This window comes from Triticum dicoccoides, chromosome 1B (genome assembly GCF_002162155.2).
Source record: "Triticum dicoccoides isolate Atlit2015 ecotype Zavitan chromosome 1B, WEW_v2.0, whole genome shotgun sequence".
Lineage (NCBI taxonomy): Eukaryota > Viridiplantae > Streptophyta > Magnoliopsida > Poales > Poaceae > Triticum > Triticum dicoccoides.
In genome coordinates this window covers 678,182,357-678,198,266 of record NC_041381.1, presented here as the reverse complement: position 1 = coordinate 678,198,266, position 15,910 = coordinate 678,182,357, and the positions used below count along the sequence as shown (strand labels likewise).

The 15,910-nt window shown below is 42.0% G+C and overlaps 2 protein-coding genes across 2 annotated transcripts; one reads left to right on the top strand and one right to left on the bottom strand.

Annotated features, from left to right (window-relative positions):
* Nucleotides 1-130: 130 nt before the first annotated feature.
* LOC119349614 (GTPase ERA-like, chloroplastic) lies at nucleotides 131-3,777 on the top strand. Its single transcript, XM_037617671.1, has 9 exons — nucleotides 131-464; nucleotides 763-908; nucleotides 1,033-1,173; nucleotides 1,250-1,363; nucleotides 1,451-1,576; nucleotides 2,636-2,734; nucleotides 2,824-2,925; nucleotides 3,232-3,312; nucleotides 3,405-3,777. Exons 1-9 carry the CDS (start codon nucleotides 152-154, stop codon nucleotides 3,489-3,491), a joined length of 1,209 nt encoding a protein of 402 aa, XP_037473568.1. The 5' UTR covers nucleotides 131-151; the 3' UTR covers nucleotides 3,492-3,777.
* Nucleotides 3,778-4,272: 495 nt separating this feature from the next.
* On the bottom strand, nucleotides 4,273-5,644 carry LOC119350904 (probable WRKY transcription factor 31). The gene is made up of 2 exons (XM_037618516.1): nucleotides 5,147-5,644; nucleotides 4,273-5,052 (listed from the first exon to the last, which is right to left on the bottom strand). The coding sequence occupies exons 1-2, from the start codon at nucleotides 5,642-5,644 to the stop codon at nucleotides 4,273-4,275; spliced, it is 1,278 nt and encodes a 425-aa protein (XP_037474413.1).
* Between the last annotated feature and the right edge of the window lie 10,266 nt (nucleotides 5,645-15,910).

Genomic DNA, 15,910 nt, shown 5'->3' with positions numbered 1-15,910 from the left:
GACGGTCGACAGCCCGATGGGCCCGTTAATGGGCCTCTTCAGGTCTGGGCCTGGGATGGGCCCTGGGCCGCAGGGGGAAATTAAATCGTTTTGGGTCGTCGTCTCCTTCCACTCTTATCCCATAGCCACTTTCTCAGCTGCTCTCTGCGCAATGGAGCTAGGCCTCATGCTCCGGCTAGCCGCGCCGCCGGCCAGTCGCCTCCCCCGCCGGCATCTTCCACCGCCGTGCGTGCCAGGACGGGGCGGCGTCCGCGCTGGGAGGCGCGGGAGTAGGAGGGCTGGGGCTGTGTCGACGAGTGGGGGTGTGAGCTATGCGGTGGTTGAGGATGAGGAGGTGGAGGAGGGGGAGGAGATGGCGAGGCCGCGGCTGGAGCTCATCGAGAAGCCGGACCGGAGCCTGGCGCTGCTGGACGAGTACGAGTCGGAGGAGCTGGGGGCGGCGCTCTGCGCCAACCACCGCAGCGGTGAGCCTTCTTCTTCTCTGTGCTCTGCTTTGTTTGTGTACGTACCTAGCTGGATTTCATTCAGCACTCCCTGGCCAGGTAGATTATTTCAGTCTTTAGTGTTCATGATGCACCAAATGCAACCAGGAGCATTCTTGGTTCAGTAAAATTCTGGAATTTGTCATTGTGCAGCATAAATAAATGAAAAAAATTACAAGATTCTGGGAGAATTCAGAGGAAACAAGTTATCTGACAATTAATTTCTGAAAAACAATTGCCATGTTGTAATGCTGTGAGCCTGTGCTGTGTGTCTCCACAGGTTATGTTGCTGTGTTGGGGAAGCCGAATGTCGGCAAGAGCACCCTGATAAACCAAATCGTCGGTCAGAAGCTTTCGATCGTAACGGATAAGCCACAAACCACACGTCACCGCATTCTTGGTATATGTTCGGAACCAGAATACCAGGTACAACCTTCTAGTCTCCAAAGCACCTGTAGAGCTCAGTTCAAATGCAGTATAAACCAATGTGTCCACAGAGGATATCATGACGATTTCTGAATGCTGATCCGAGTTATCATTTAGTTTGCAGATAATACTTTATGACACGCCAGGCATCATCAAGAAGGAAATGCACAAGCTAGACTCGATGATGATGAAGAATGTCCAGAGCGCTATCGGTAACGCGGACTGTGTGATTGTCGTCGCTGATGCTTCCAAACTGCCCGAAAAGGTGACTGCCGACAAAAATAAAGGACTAGGTGAATGTCTTGAGTCTACCTTGCTTGACATTCCCTCTCTGGTTTTAGATAGATGATATGCTGGAAGCGGGCGTGGGAAACAAAGATACCAAGGTCCCTGTTGTGTTGGTACTCAACAAGAAAGATATGATAAAACCCGGAGAAATCTCAAAGAAACTTGAGGTAAGAAACTGAATAATATAGAAGTGGTGGTTTTTGTGATTTCCTCTGTATACGACGGTATTTATTTCTTGACAACTCTTTTCACAGTGGTACCAAAAATTCACTGATGTTGACGATGTTATACCTATAAGTGCTAAATTTGGTCATGGAGTGGTTGATATCAAGGAGTGGATATTGTCAAAGCTTCCACTGGGTCCTGCTTACTACCCCAAGGTATCATCACTATGGAAGATGCAAAAGTCTCTGAAGCAGTCCTAGTACTATGCATGGACAGCCATTTTCTTTATCATGTAGACCTAACAAATCAAGTAGAAATGTGCAATGCAACTTAGTAACATGCACGAGTTATTTATTTATTTTTCTTGGCCTTAATCTCAAGAATCAACACCTTTTGGTAGTACGAAATAATCAGTGGTTCTGCCACTTTGGTTAAGAATGTCTGCCTGATTGCTGATGTGCTCATGCCAAATTTGAATCCTGCAATTGTTGTTTTGATCAGTCTTTCTTTTACTGAGATGTACTAATCAATCTATCGTGTAGGCGATGTGGTAGTTTTACATTTTTTCTTCATATTTTATTATGCACACTGAATAATGTGTTAAGCTATGTTTAACTGTTCTATGAGTTCAATTGCTTCCATCAGTTGCAAACCAATACCACATTATCTTATAAGATGATCCTAGTATGAGAATCTTACCATCATTGTAACACAGTTCTGACTCCCGAGACAGCTTTATATAAGCTGACTCTGTGAACTCGGAGGCATGATAATTTTAATCAGCACATTTGACTAACTACTACTCCCTCTGTCCCAAAATAAGTGTCTCAACTTTGTACTAACTCTAGCGCAAAGTTGTACTAAGGTTGAGACACTTATTTTGGGATAGAGGGTAAATCAGTTGTGCAGAAATATTCTTCGAAATAGAGGATATGGGTTTTCATGACTTCTCTACTTTTTTTTTACCTGTTACTGTAGAGTAATCATCCCACAGCTTTAAACTTTATTCCATCACACAACTTCTCTACTTGAAGTCATTATGATGCTAAAATCATAGCCTGGAGCCTTTGTTGGCTAGATATTGTTTTTACAGTTTTTTGGCATATCTGTTAAAGGTAGTTTCAGCTCGACATATATCTGTTAAAGGTAGTCTCATGTTTGTCCATTAGATGGTCTATTACTGCATTCCAGGTATTCATTTCGATGTTTAGCTACAGGGAGCAAGTCCTGAGATTATAAAACACTAAATATATTGTGCATGTTCTTTGTTCCAGGACATAGCTAGTGAACACCCCGAGAGATTTTTTGTGGGGGAGATAGTGAGGGAAAAGATTTTTCTTCAATATAGGCAGGAAATTCCATACGCATGCCAGGTATATCTTCTGGTGATTTCCTCAGTTTAGTGTATAAGCTTATCCGTTTTGCTAGCCTGTTTGTGTGATGTAATTTCTGTTCATGACAGGTTAATGTTACAAGTTACAAAAGCAGGCCTAGTGCCAAGGATTTTATTCAAGTTGAGATACTTGTTGAGAGGGAATCACAAAGAAGCATTATACTTGGGAAGGTAAAGCAGTACAAAACAATTATTTGTGTGCAGTATTGGATATTTCAGGATTAGAAATTCAGTTAAGTTAAGCATAACAAGACATTGAAGGATTTTGCACAAACTACCTTTTGGGAATTTCGTGAATTGCTAAATGTATGTGTTGTTCTACAAACTTTTGAATAGATGAAACGAAATTAAGGTTGATCTTATTATTAGAAAAGGAATTGGGTCATAAATAAGAAGATATATTTGGGGAATGAAACAGTTCCTACCTTAAACATTTTAACGAGCAAAATGATCATGCACTACGTTCCTCAAACGCAGGATGGGAAAGCTATAAAGACGTTGGCAACAGCATCCAGGCTTGACATCGAAGATTTCCTTCAAAAGAAGGTTTATCTTGAGGTCATAACTTCTTCCTTCTTCTGTCGCATGATCACCCCCTCTGTTATTGTTCTAGAGCAGTTTGTAATCACCGCATACTATTTTGTGAGCAGATAGATGTGAAGGTGAAGGAAAACTGGCGGCAAGATGAACGGCTTTTGAAACGTTACGGCTACGGTGGGGAGATTCAAGCGCTATAAATACAGGTGTGACGTCATCGCTTATCATGCATGGGAGTAGGAAATAGTCGTGTTTCTTCTTTTCTTTTCTTCTCACCCTCGTTTGAGTGAGGTATTTAGGTGTTGAATGCAGGTTGAATTAGATCAGTTATTAGTCAGGAACTCTTACCAAAATTTGATGTAAGCATCTGGTGGACCATGAAATCGTTGCTTCTCTGTCGAAACTGTATTCAGCTCTGTCCCTGTAGATAGCCTGCAGTGCTGCAATGCCAATTCAATCCTCTGTTTGTCTGCTGAAGTTGCTTTACACTTTGCCTTCTTGGGTTGTTTGGCTCCATGAATTGTTCATCTGTTCGCTGAAAGCTGCGTCGAAATGAAAATGGCAAAATTCAGGCCAAGTCTGTGGGATCACAGGAGCAGAGTGCTGAGGTTAATTTCATCTTCGAGATAATCATCAGTAAAAACAGTTTATCTTGATTGAATAACATCTTAACTTGAAGGTCTGAACTAAAGCCACCTCATATATTCTCATCAATCTACCACAAAACTTTGTTACCCCAAAGCTGCTGCTGCCGCTGCTGCTACACCTACACAAATGAACTAATAAAAGGAGCAGATGCTCAAGCAAAAAAATTCTCATCTCCTCCAATTCCGGCGGGGCGGCTGCCGGAGGGGAGATCGGCGGTGTGCGAAACTAACCAAAAGAGAATGCCAAGACTAATCCCTGATCAAAATTTGACTGAAGCAAGCAAAAAGAAGCAAAATTGGAAGCGAGCAAACGACCAAGATCTTCTTGATTAAGCTAGCCGGTCGTGTCGTCTCTACTGCAGCTGTCGCCGCCGCTGCTCACCAGCGGCTGCACCGTGCCGCTGCTCCCGCCGGCGGCCGTGGCGCCACCTCCGGCGCTGCCGCTGCCGCTGCTGCTGCCGATGTAGGAGGTGAGCGCGGCCGCGAGCACGGCGGTGAAGTTGGGGTCGGACGCGATCACGGCCGTGGCCGCGTTCACCGTGTCGGCCAGCTGCGCGCCGCCGTCCCCGTTGGTGCCGGCCACGGCCTGCACGGCGGAGAGCTTGGACTGGTCGTACAGCTTCTGCCCGAACAGCTGCGGCAGCGACACCGGCCGCGCCGCCTCGGCCAGCGCCGCCTGGAGCTGCGCGGGCTCAGGCGCGCGCGGCGGCGACGCGCCCTGCCCCGGCGCCGTCTGCGTGAGGTCGAGCGTGACGGTCGGGAACGGCGCCGACGCCGAGATGGTGGCCACGCTGGAGGAGCACGGCAGCACGGCGCGCGCCAGGAAATTGGACCCGCCCGCCATCAGCCCGTCGGCGCTGGGCATGGAGCCCGAGAGCAGCATGGAGGCCGCGGCCGCCGTGGTGGACGCCATCGCCATGGCCGCCGGCGGCAGCGGGTGGTTGTGGTTGCCCTCGTACGTGGTGATGAGCACCGTCCGGTCCTCGGCGCAGCGCTGCACCTGCTTCCGCACCGGGCAGCCGGCGGCCATGGTGCAGCGGTAGTAGGCGCGCGGGCACGGGTTGCCCTTGGCCATCTTCTGCCCGTACTTGCGCCACTGGCACCCGTCGCTGATCTGCAACACCGCCGGCAGAAACAGTTAAATAAACCCAGGCCATGCCAATATGCCATGCTCCATGGATGACGACGAGGGCGAGGAGCGCACGTACCATGGCGGCTTCGGAGCGGGCGCGCACGGAGACGCGGGCCTTGCGCATGGTGGCGGCGGCGGCGGCGGCCTCGGGCGGGGGCGGCTCGGGGCCCTTGGCGGCGGGGAGGAACTTGGGCACCTTGCTGGGCAGCCAGCCCTGCATGGCCTCCGGGCTGCCGCCCCTCTCGTGGTGACCGTGGTGCTCGAAGGACGGCAGCGGCATGAGCTCCGCCTTGCCCGCGCCGACGATGCCATGGCAGCCGGCGCAGTCCATGGCCGCGTCGAGGAGGGGGTTGGTGCTCGGCGACGCGTCGGTGCCGCCGCGCGCGGGGCGGGGCTCGTCGGGCGACGAGGAGGAGCCGAGGCTCATGAACTGCCGCGGCACGAGGGGGCCGTGGGTCCCCGCGTCGAGGAGGAGCTGCTGCTCCCTCTTCTCCGGTTCGAACTGGTGGGCGTGGCCGTGGGCGTGGCTGCTCCTCTGCTGCTGCTGCTGCTGCTGCATGAGCGCGATCTGCATGTGGAGGGAGCTGCACTTGGTGTTGGCGTTGGCAGCATCGTCTTGAGCCGCTTGTTCTCCTCGTTCACCCGCGCCAGCTCCGATTTCGCGGCCGCGAGCTGCTCAAAGTCATAGGCACAGAAGAGAAGTCAAAAAAATCATCTAAAAATAAAAGTCAAACAAGTCAACGTTCCTTTTTTTGCCTTTCTCTATATTTAAGCGGCTGTAGATTTTTTTTTTATGTGTGTAAGTTGATTTTATTTTTTTTGAAGAAGAAGAGACAAGTCCATTTAGACATTGAAAAAAGATCTCAGACGGCTTAGGCTTAGTCAACCTGACTATTTTTCTGTGTGGCTAGGCTAACACATTTTTTGTTAAAAATAACTCATGGGTCACAATATAATAGCGATGTAGTGCATATATTTTAGGAGAAAAATGTAGGGTTTTTGGCTAGTTTTCATCTGTTATAGACGATCTTCTGGATTTGAATTTCATGGTTTGTAGGATCTTAGTTGATTTCCTGTTGGAGAAAAAAAGGATCCTAGTTGATTTGAAAATGTGCAACTTAATTAGGTAGTACCACACAAAGCGCACCGGGGGAGATTAATTACCTCGGCCTTGGCCTCCCTGTGGTCCTCGTCGTTGGAGGAGACGCCGTCGTCGACGGTGGACTCCTCGCTGCCGCTGTTCCTCCTCCGGCCCCCGACGTGCAGCCCCATCTGCAGATCCATCCACAAGAACGCGATCGCGCATGGATCCAAAAACACACGTTAGGTCAATCAAATCAAATTTAGGAAAGTACGTTTCGATCCACACGATGCATCGGCGGATCACGTACGTCGATGGTGAGGTCGGGCTTCATGCCGAGATCGCCGTCCGCCGCGCCGGCGGCGGCATGGTCCTTCTTGTCCCGTTTCTCCTTCCTCATCTCCGTCTCGAAGAAGTCCATCTCGCCGACCACCACCCGGCGCTCCTGGTCGCCGCCTTCCCCGGCGCCGTAGCCCAGCCCGACCACCTCCGAGGGCAGCTCCCTGCCGCAGCCGAGGACGGCGTTCTTGCGCTTGAGGCCCGCGGCGACGAAGGACGAGGACGACGACTGATCCATTGACAACAAAGAATCGAGAGAAGGATGGCGATCGGTGGAGGAGGGGGAGACCGTGGATGGGTGGACGGATGCGCAGAGAGGCGTATAAGAAGGTGGCGGAGGGGGACGCGTGGCGGGTCGATCTGAGTCCATCATTCTAGGCAGTGTTGGCGACCATTGACCTGAGCAGTCAGAGCCCAGACGGAGGAGCGTCCACGATTTCTTTTCTGGAGAGAGGGCGGAAGTCCACAGCTCCAGCGCAGAGAACGGGGGTGGGAGGGGAGGAGACCTCGCGTCGCATGCCATGCCATGCAGCCGGACGGACCCGGAGAGAGAGGGAGGAACGGAGCGAAATGGTCAACCGGCGCCGCGACTCGCATCGCATCGGTCGCCTCCCTCCCCTGGTGATCCGGGGGAACGGGGGCTACCGCTTCTCTTCTGTTTCAGATTGTTTGTTATTAGCGGACCAGCGATCCCGGTCGTCAGTTGACAACTTCTTCCACCAATTCATGGAACATGACATGCCCAAACTGCATTGTGCATTCAAAAAAAACCTAACAGAACATAATCCTAGGCAAATGCAAATATTACCTCCGTCCTAAACTAACTACCTTAAATTTGCCTAGATACGGATTTATATACACAAATGTAAGACAAGTAATTTGGGACCGGGGGGAGTACTTGACATCATCTTCTTTGTTTTGTTTCTCTCACAAATAATCTCGATCACGAAGGTGCGGGGATGATTAGACACGATTTATCTAGATAATCTTCTTTGTTTGCCTAGATACGGATTTACCTAGACTGGTGCGGGGATGATTCTTCGGGACCCATGAAGGTGCGGTTATTTTTGCTGTTGCGACACGTGTGCTCGTTAATTGTGCTAATGCTTTGGAAGCTGAGATGGCTGCGATGGATGAAGAACTCCGGCTCGCTCTTCACTCGTCGAACTTGCCACTGGTGGTGGAAACTGACTGTGCCGAACTGTTGCGGCTGATTCAGTCGAGGGATGTTGATGGATCGCGGTGCGCGTACCGACTTAGTGAGATCGGAATGATTCTGGCTCATGAGAGGTACATTAGTCTAGCTAAGATTAGTCGGCATGCTAGTGCTGCTAGCTACACCCTTGCTTGTATGGGATGGGTGCAACAGCGAACAACTTGTTGGCTTCCAAACTTCCCTAAAAAATAATCACGATTTGCCCCCCCCCCCTCTCTCTCCCTTCTATATAATAATCTTGACGAGTTTTGCATGCGATTTATCGAAGGGTAAATTTGACAAAAATGACATGCCAGCTTGATTGAGAGGCGACGATAATGATCGAAGACGTCGTAAATCATGCTAGCCCCGTCACGATCATGTTTTTACTCTCTCGGGCCACTTCCCTCTGCCAAACATTATTGGCGAGCTATATCTTCCTCCTCGTCATGTCCTTCTTCCAGCCTTCGATACGATACGATGTGATCTAATACCCTGCCTGTATCGGGGATATCTATTTGATGACGGCAAGGTCCCAAAAACAACACCTCGCTCCTTAACGCCTCCAAGTAACTACATTGGCACCAGTCGGTGTGGGCCAAGTGTTCCATTGGCAATCTCTTTGGTCGGCTTCGTATGTCCACACCTTTCGGGTATGGTATCTCACACTGTGTATCATCATTCGCTACACTATGGTTGTAGGTCTTGTATCTCATCGTTAGGTTAAGCAAGAACTTCTAACTTTGCTTACTTCGGTGAATAATTATCTTAAAACATGAAAACCACCAACATGAAAGATGCTCATATTACCATGGAGGAAATGATCTGAATTCTAGAAGTTAAAACTACTCAATAAGCTTGCAAGTTAACAATCGAGGGTGGGAATGATAGTACTGAAGGAGTGCCCTATAGACAATCTTAAATGAAGAAATGACCAACATAAAAAAGAATGATCGCCTTATTAATGAGCACATAATATATTTTTGTATAGATTCAAGATTCTAAATAGAATTTAATAAAACAGAAGTATATCAAATTATTTATAATTGACTAAATTTGGTCTAGATCAAATTCTGCTAAAATTATTTGAAATATCAGCATGGTGTAGGCATTCCTAACAACCTATGGGTGAGCCTATGTTTCATGGCATCGTGTCTATTTTAACAATTTATTGATTTTCCTACTTCAAACAACAAAAGCACTAACTTCGTGTGGGTTCTCACAGTTTGCACACTAAGACATTTACAACTATTTTCTTTAGTGAATAAGACATTCAAAACTAGGTATGACCAAGGTATCAACATGATCATGATATGAAATTCATATCATACACTAAAACTAAGACTAATATAAGTGGAATGGATTACTTGGATTTAAAATGCTCAAGATATAGGAAATCGAATATACTCCCATGAGAGATTAATAATTAATTACACTTGTATGTTAAATAAATAGATTAAATCTTACTAACAGCATGCATCCAAATGAAATAAAGAGGTAGATGGCAATATTCTAAGCATTTTCGTGAAATAAAAAGATAGTAAGAGTAATCCTATATACGTAAGAGAGTCATCCCACTAATTTATTTATCTCAACATGCAAGCATGCCACATCACCATACATTATGGATAGGATAAGGCCCACCTCAACATGAAACCAATCATGGGGGGAAATCATTATATTATTCTACTTATATTCAATAAATATTTACAACTATACATAATCAAATATAATAATCTGTGTGTATTTTTAATTTTAGCTCCTGTGTTAGTAATATAAATATTTATATTCCACATAACCAAATCTCATTAAAATATACAGCGACGTGTGGGTTTCATCTAGTTACGTGTAATTTTGTAAGACTAGGATGTTTTTAAGGGAGGGCATATGTCTCGCCCGCAGCATGAGGAGCATCCATCTCGCCTATGCACGAGGCTGTAGTGGCCTGTCCCGTTAGTTACTGCCAAAGTTAGTTCGTTCGTTCATTTTGTTCTTTTTAGTTTTTTAAAAAGTAATAATTTTGTTTGTACTCTTGAAAAAAATACATATTTCAAATTACTTTACTTACATTTTAAAAAGTATCCATTGCACATTTAAAAATTTTCATGCAGTGTAAAAATAATGTGTGCACAATTTTTTTTAAAATGTAGATATCATTCAAAAAATGTTTGTGACAATTCAAAATGTTCACATGTTCCAAAATAAATGTCTTGACATTTTCAACAAAACATTACACTGTGTAGAAAAAAGATTGTTTAATTTTGAAAAAATGTTTTGTACCATTCAGAAAAATAATTCACACATTTACAGAAATGTTTGTGACATTTTAAAAACTGTTTATACAACATATTATAATGCTAGATTACTTGTTTTTAAAATTGTACCATTCAAAAAAATGTGACATTTAAAAAAAAATCTTCACACGTTTCAAGACTATGACATTTCATAAAACTGTTTGTACAATGTTGAAAAACATCCACGTAGTTTTAAAAATTGCTTCATACCAACCAAAAAAAATGTTCAATGCGTATTTAAAAATGTGTAACATTTACTTGAAAAAATGCTCGTCGTATTGAGAAATGTTCGACGTGCATAAAAAATGTTATACTCATCTATACCAATATAAAAAGACCCAAAGGGGCAGATCCAATTAATCTCGGCCATCAAATCATGTCAATCCAACGACCTAGACTGCTTCAATGTTGAGCGCTCAACACGTTTAGCGTGCAGTTAATTTCATGCCAAAAATAGTGTTAATCACATAATAACATGCAAATAATATCTTACATAATATCCGCATGCACTTAATATATTTCCAAATTAACGTGCATTGCACGTACACATTGACTAGTATAAGAAAAATGTATAACCTGTAATGGAAAATTTTGGTGTGTATTTAAAAATGATAAGAGGAACACGTAAAAAACTATGGATAAAATGATTTATTGCAGTTAACAATCCCAAATAATTTCATTTCTGTGATTTGTTATCCTCTTCTAAGTTTACAAAATATGCATGCAATGTTCTAAACCTGGTCCAAATTGATTTAAAGTACCTTCCAAAACCTTTTAATGGGCCGACCCACTAAGGCAAGGGCACCCCAACGCGTGTGGCGAGGCGGCGATAGGTCTCGCGATAGGCGAGTTTTGCAATAAAAAAGAGAGAAGAGGAGGTTTCAGACTAGCCTTGTTTAGTTTGTTAGGCTATGACACATTCAGTGAAAATAAAAGAAATAAAGAATGATGAAAAGGAAAGATGGGGTTTGACCCATTCGGTGGTGGAGAGTACATGAAGAAAAGGAAAATGGATGCCTCAAAAAAGGGAAAAGGTGGAGAGTGACCTAAATAAGGAAATGGGGGAGAATAGATGGGCTTTGGCCCATTATGGTTCGGTTTTTCTATATTTGCATGTCTTGACTAGAAACAAATTTCCCTTAGAAAAGGCTAGAAACAGATGGTTTCAATGTTTGAGGTTCAAATTTTGTTTCAAACATTTTGTCAACTTTTATGAGGCTTCCATGAGTAGTTTCAAATCCAAAAAAGAAATACAAAAGAATTCAGTTCATTTTTTCACCCCTAAAAATACCTCTTCGCTCGAGTAATGATAAGGTCCTAGAAATGGTGCATCTAGCCTTATCCTGTTTGTCAACCTTATATGTCTCAAGGGTCCCTAGGCATCTTTTAACAATTTCAAGTTATATCAAATGCATGTTAAGTGTGCATCTCTTAATGATTCCATTAATGAATTGGTATATGTTGCACAACCACTGGGCTTCGTTGGTCCCCATCACAAGGACCATGTCTATGAACTTCATAAGGCATTATATGGGCTCAAGCAAGCCCCACGTGCTTGGTATTATCACCTCAGGGAGTCTCTAGTACTGGAAGGATCTTTGCAAGGCTCCCGAAGGAGCGCTCGTTAACTAGTTGCTCTCAGTTAACGTTTCTCGAGCAAACGCACACCCGAGCAGTCAGACATGCAGATATAGGTCAGCCCAATTAGAATTTTCCAATAAATGGCCTTTCCGGGTTTGTAATCTTGAGGCACATATCCTCGCCAAACATACTCTAGGCCTTTTTTTAGGACGCCATGTGTGGCTCCTTAATCCACCAGATCTACATCGTATTTCGTTGAACTTTTATGATCAATAAAGTGGAGTGTGTTTAGACTAAAAAAAGTAAAAAAAATTCAGGTCCTAGGTTCTAGAACCTTCCAAGACAAGTTTTTTCTGTGTTTTCTTTTGGTTTTTCTGCCTTTTCATTTCCCTTTTGTATCATTTCTTTTCCTTTTATTATTTATTTTCAAGACAAGAATAATTTTATAATTAACGAACATTTTATAAATCCCTGAAAGATTATACAATTTCATAAATGCTTGTATTAATAGGCCATTTTTTTCTCAAATATTGTTTTTCCTAATTTGCAAACATTTTAGAATATTTTTCAAATAGGCAAACATTTTTTTACTGAACAAATATTTTCAAATTTTTTAATATTCTTCGAATTTAGAAGAAATTTTAAAATTCACGACCATTTTCTAATCCACGGGCATATCTTTTTATTCACAAATAATTTTCAAAACTGTGAATATTTTTCGCAAACCATAAACAGTTTCGTGAATCATTTATCAAATTCATGGACATTTCTCGAAAGGCAGTAGCTGGTAGTTAACTTATGTATATGCCCTAAATAAATTTCAACACATATATAATAATAAGAAATACACCCTGATATTAAAAATTATATTACCGCCTAGGACGCGCCTAGGGCGCTTAGGTACCGCCTAGGCACTAGATGAAGGCCAACCAGTTCGCTTACGCCTACCGCTTTTTTCAACCTTACTATCCATACTACACTTGTATCACCATCTCCTCACCGAACTAGTCCACCTATACAAAACTTTTTGGAAATACACGGTTTTTTGAAATTCATGTGCATTTTGTTAATCCAAGATTTTTTTATGAAATTCAGAAACCCTTAAATTTGAACATTTTTAAGAATTCATTATTAATTTTCGATTTGTGAACATTTTTAATCCGCAAAATTGTTTGTGATTTCACAAATAATTTTTCAAATTATCAAACATATTTTGCAACTATGAACATTTCCAAAATCCGTAAATAGGTTTGGAAGTTAAACATATTTTTCAAATTTGTGAACCATTTCTGAAGTTCGTAAACATTTTTTTATCAATGAACATTTTTTGAGTTCACAAATATTGTCGAATTCATGACTACATTTTGAACTCAAAACAATTTTTTGAATTCACAAAAAAATTCTAAAATCAGAAACAAAATTCAAATTTTCCAATACTTTTTGTATTCGTGGACATTTTATGACATCATGAACTTTTCTAAAATAGAAAAAGGGAAGAAAAATAAAGAAAATTGAAAGAATAATAGAAAATGAATGGAAAAACAGAAAAAGAAAGGAACGAAACGGCCATGGGAGTTCTAGAATGTACTTGAAAAAAATGTTAACGTGAGCGAGCGCGAGTTGGGTCAGCCAAAGTACACACGCTGAACCTGCTCACCCCCTACGCGATTGCTCTCTTTCCACCGTGCATGTCGCGAAATAGGAACTCCCATAAACTAGGGTGGAAACTAATAAGAGGGTACCCTTGGGGGAACATAGGATTCACTTTTGGCGGGCTGAGAGCGCGTAAAGTGGTGCGCCCAGCCGCCACCATGTGTCGGGGGCTAGGCGCTAGCGCACCCTTGAGATTCCGTTTTCTTTTAAGCACATGTTTTCAGGGTTTTTTTTTTCAGGATTTTTCTTGGGTTTCTCTAGGTTTTGTTTTTTGTGTTTTTTCAAGATCCATTGGTTTTCCGCGAGAAGCACAAATGTGCTTTCCGAAAACGAAAAAAACACAGCTATGCTTTCACGAGTGGTCAACCCGTAATTTTACGAGAAACACAACCGTGCTTCCTGAAAAAAGAAAAGCATGGTTGTGCTTTCAGAAAAAGGAAGAAAAAAAAGAACAACATGAGCTTCCATGAGAAGCACAACTGCGCTGCTCAAGTAGGAAAAGCACAACTGTGTTTTCATTTTTTTTAAAGCACAACTGTGCTTCTGAGTTCCTTTTTTCAGTTTTCATTTTTTTCGTTGTTTTTGCTTTTTCTTGTTTCCTGTGTTTTCTCTTCTGATTTCTGGTTTTCCTTTTTTTTCATGAAAAAAGTTTGTTGAAACCTATTAACATGGTATCTAGTTTTGAAAATCTCGATGCAAGAAATCCAATGCTGAAAACAGTTCGTGATTTGGACGCACGGCCCAAGAGATTAAACACTAAAAAAATGAATTTACGGATAAAGGCAAAACTCCTAGTTAGCAACAAGTGGTGCACCTACAGTGCACCATTTGTCATCACCAGAGAAGATTGAAGTGACCTTTGCAAGGGGTACCCCCTAATTAGGATTTCACCCTTATTGTGTCCTGGCAGGTTCGCTGAAAAAAAAAGAAAAAAAAGGCAGTGGTACGGAAAGATGGTTTTTGGCCCATTTGGTGGTGGAGGGTAAGGATGAAAAGGAGGAGAGAATAGACGGGGTTTAGTCCATACGTTCCTATTTCTGTTTTGATTCAAACAGATGGTTTCAATTCATGAGGTTCAATATTTGTTTAAAAAAATTCTTAAATTTTATGAGGCTCCCTGGATTTTCCAAGTCCACATTTAAATATTATTTTTTTACTAGTTCATATTTTTACACCCCAAAAATTTTAATGTACTTTTGATAAAAAATAGTTTGAACTACAAGTGTGTGATTGCAATTACTCCCATAGTATCGGAAAACTATAAACCAATTCTCGAAACATTTTCTAGGGGAAGTATATCGTTTTAATGGACAACTGATTTGATTTGACTAGACAAAGACGATACAAATATATTTCATCTACTACAACAATAAGTGTCTCTTCTTGGTATAAAGACGATATAAATCTTACTAACAGCATGCATCCAAATGAAATAAAGAGGTAGATGGCAATATTCTAAGCATTTTCGTGAAATAAAAAGATAGTAAGAGTAATCCTATATACGTAAGAGAGTCATCCCACTAATTTATTTATCTCAACATGCAAGCATGCCACATCACCATACATTATGGATAGGATAAGGCCCACCTCAACATGAAACCAATCATGGGGGGAAATCATTATATTATTCTACTTATATTCAATAAATATTTACAACTATACATAATCAAATATAATAATCTGTGTGTATTTTTAATTTTAGCTCCTGTGTTAGTAATATAAATATTTATATTCCACATAACCAAATCTCATTAAAATATACAGCGACGTGTGGGTTTCATCTAGTTACGTGTAATTTTGTAAGACTAGGATGTTTTTAAGGGAGGGCATATGTCTCGCCCGCAGCATGAGGAGCATCCATCTCGCCTATGCACGAGGCTGTAGTGGCCTGTCCCGTTAGTTACTGCCAAAGTTAGTTCGTTCGTTCATTTTGTTCTTTTTAGTTTTTTAAAAAGTAATAATTTTGTTTGTACTCTTGAAAAAAATACATATTTCAAATTACTTTACTTACATTTTAAAAAGTATCCATTGCACATTTAAAAATTTTCATGCAGTGTAAAAATAATGTGTGCACAATTTTTTTTAAAATGTAGATATCATTCAAAAAATGTTTGTGACAATTCAAAATGTTCACATGTTCCAAAATAAATGTCTTGACATTTTCAACAAAACATTACACTGTGTAGAAAAAAGATTGTTTAATTTTGAAAAAATGTTTTGTACCATTCAGAAAAATAATTCACACATTTACAGAAATGTTTGTGACATTTTAAAAACTGTTTATACAACATATTATAATGCTAGATTACTTGTTTTTAAAATTGTACCATTCAAAAAAATGTGACATTTAAAAAAAAATCTTCACACGTTTCAAGACTATGACATTTCATAAAACTGTTTGTACAATGTTGAAAAACATCCACGTAGTTTTAAAAATTGCTTCATACCAACCAAAAAAAATGTTCAATGCGTATTTAAAAATGTGTAACATTTACTTGAAAAAATGCTCGTCGTATTGAGAAATGTTCGACGTGCATAAAAAATGTTATACTCATCTATACCAATATAAAAAGACCCAAAGGGGCAGATCCAATTAATCTCGGCCATCAAATCATGTCAATCCAACGACCTAGACTGCTTCAATGTTGAGCGCTCAACACGTTTAGCGTGCAGTTAATTTCATGCCAAAAATAGTGT

Bases quoted from the DNA above. Each gene is read 5' to 3' on its own strand.
- LOC119350904 (XM_037618516.1), bottom strand. From the start codon at position 5,644: ATGCAGATCGCGCTCATGCAGCAGCAGCAGCAGCAGCAGAGGAGCAGC. The intron at 5,053-5,146 runs GTACGTGCGCTC...GCGGTGTTGCAG, and splicing joins CCCGCTCCGAAGCCGCCATG to ATCAGCGACGGGTGCCAGTG.
- LOC119349614 (XM_037617671.1), top strand. From the start codon at position 152: ATGGAGCTAGGCCTCATGCTCCGGCTAGCCGCGCCGCCGGCCAGTCGC. The intron at 465-762 runs GTGAGCCTTCTT...GTGTCTCCACAG, and splicing joins CTGCGCCAACCACCGCAGCG to GTTATGTTGCTGTGTTGGGG. The intron at 2,735-2,823 runs GTATATCTTCTG...TGTTCATGACAG, and splicing joins AAATTCCATACGCATGCCAG to GTTAATGTTACAAGTTACAA.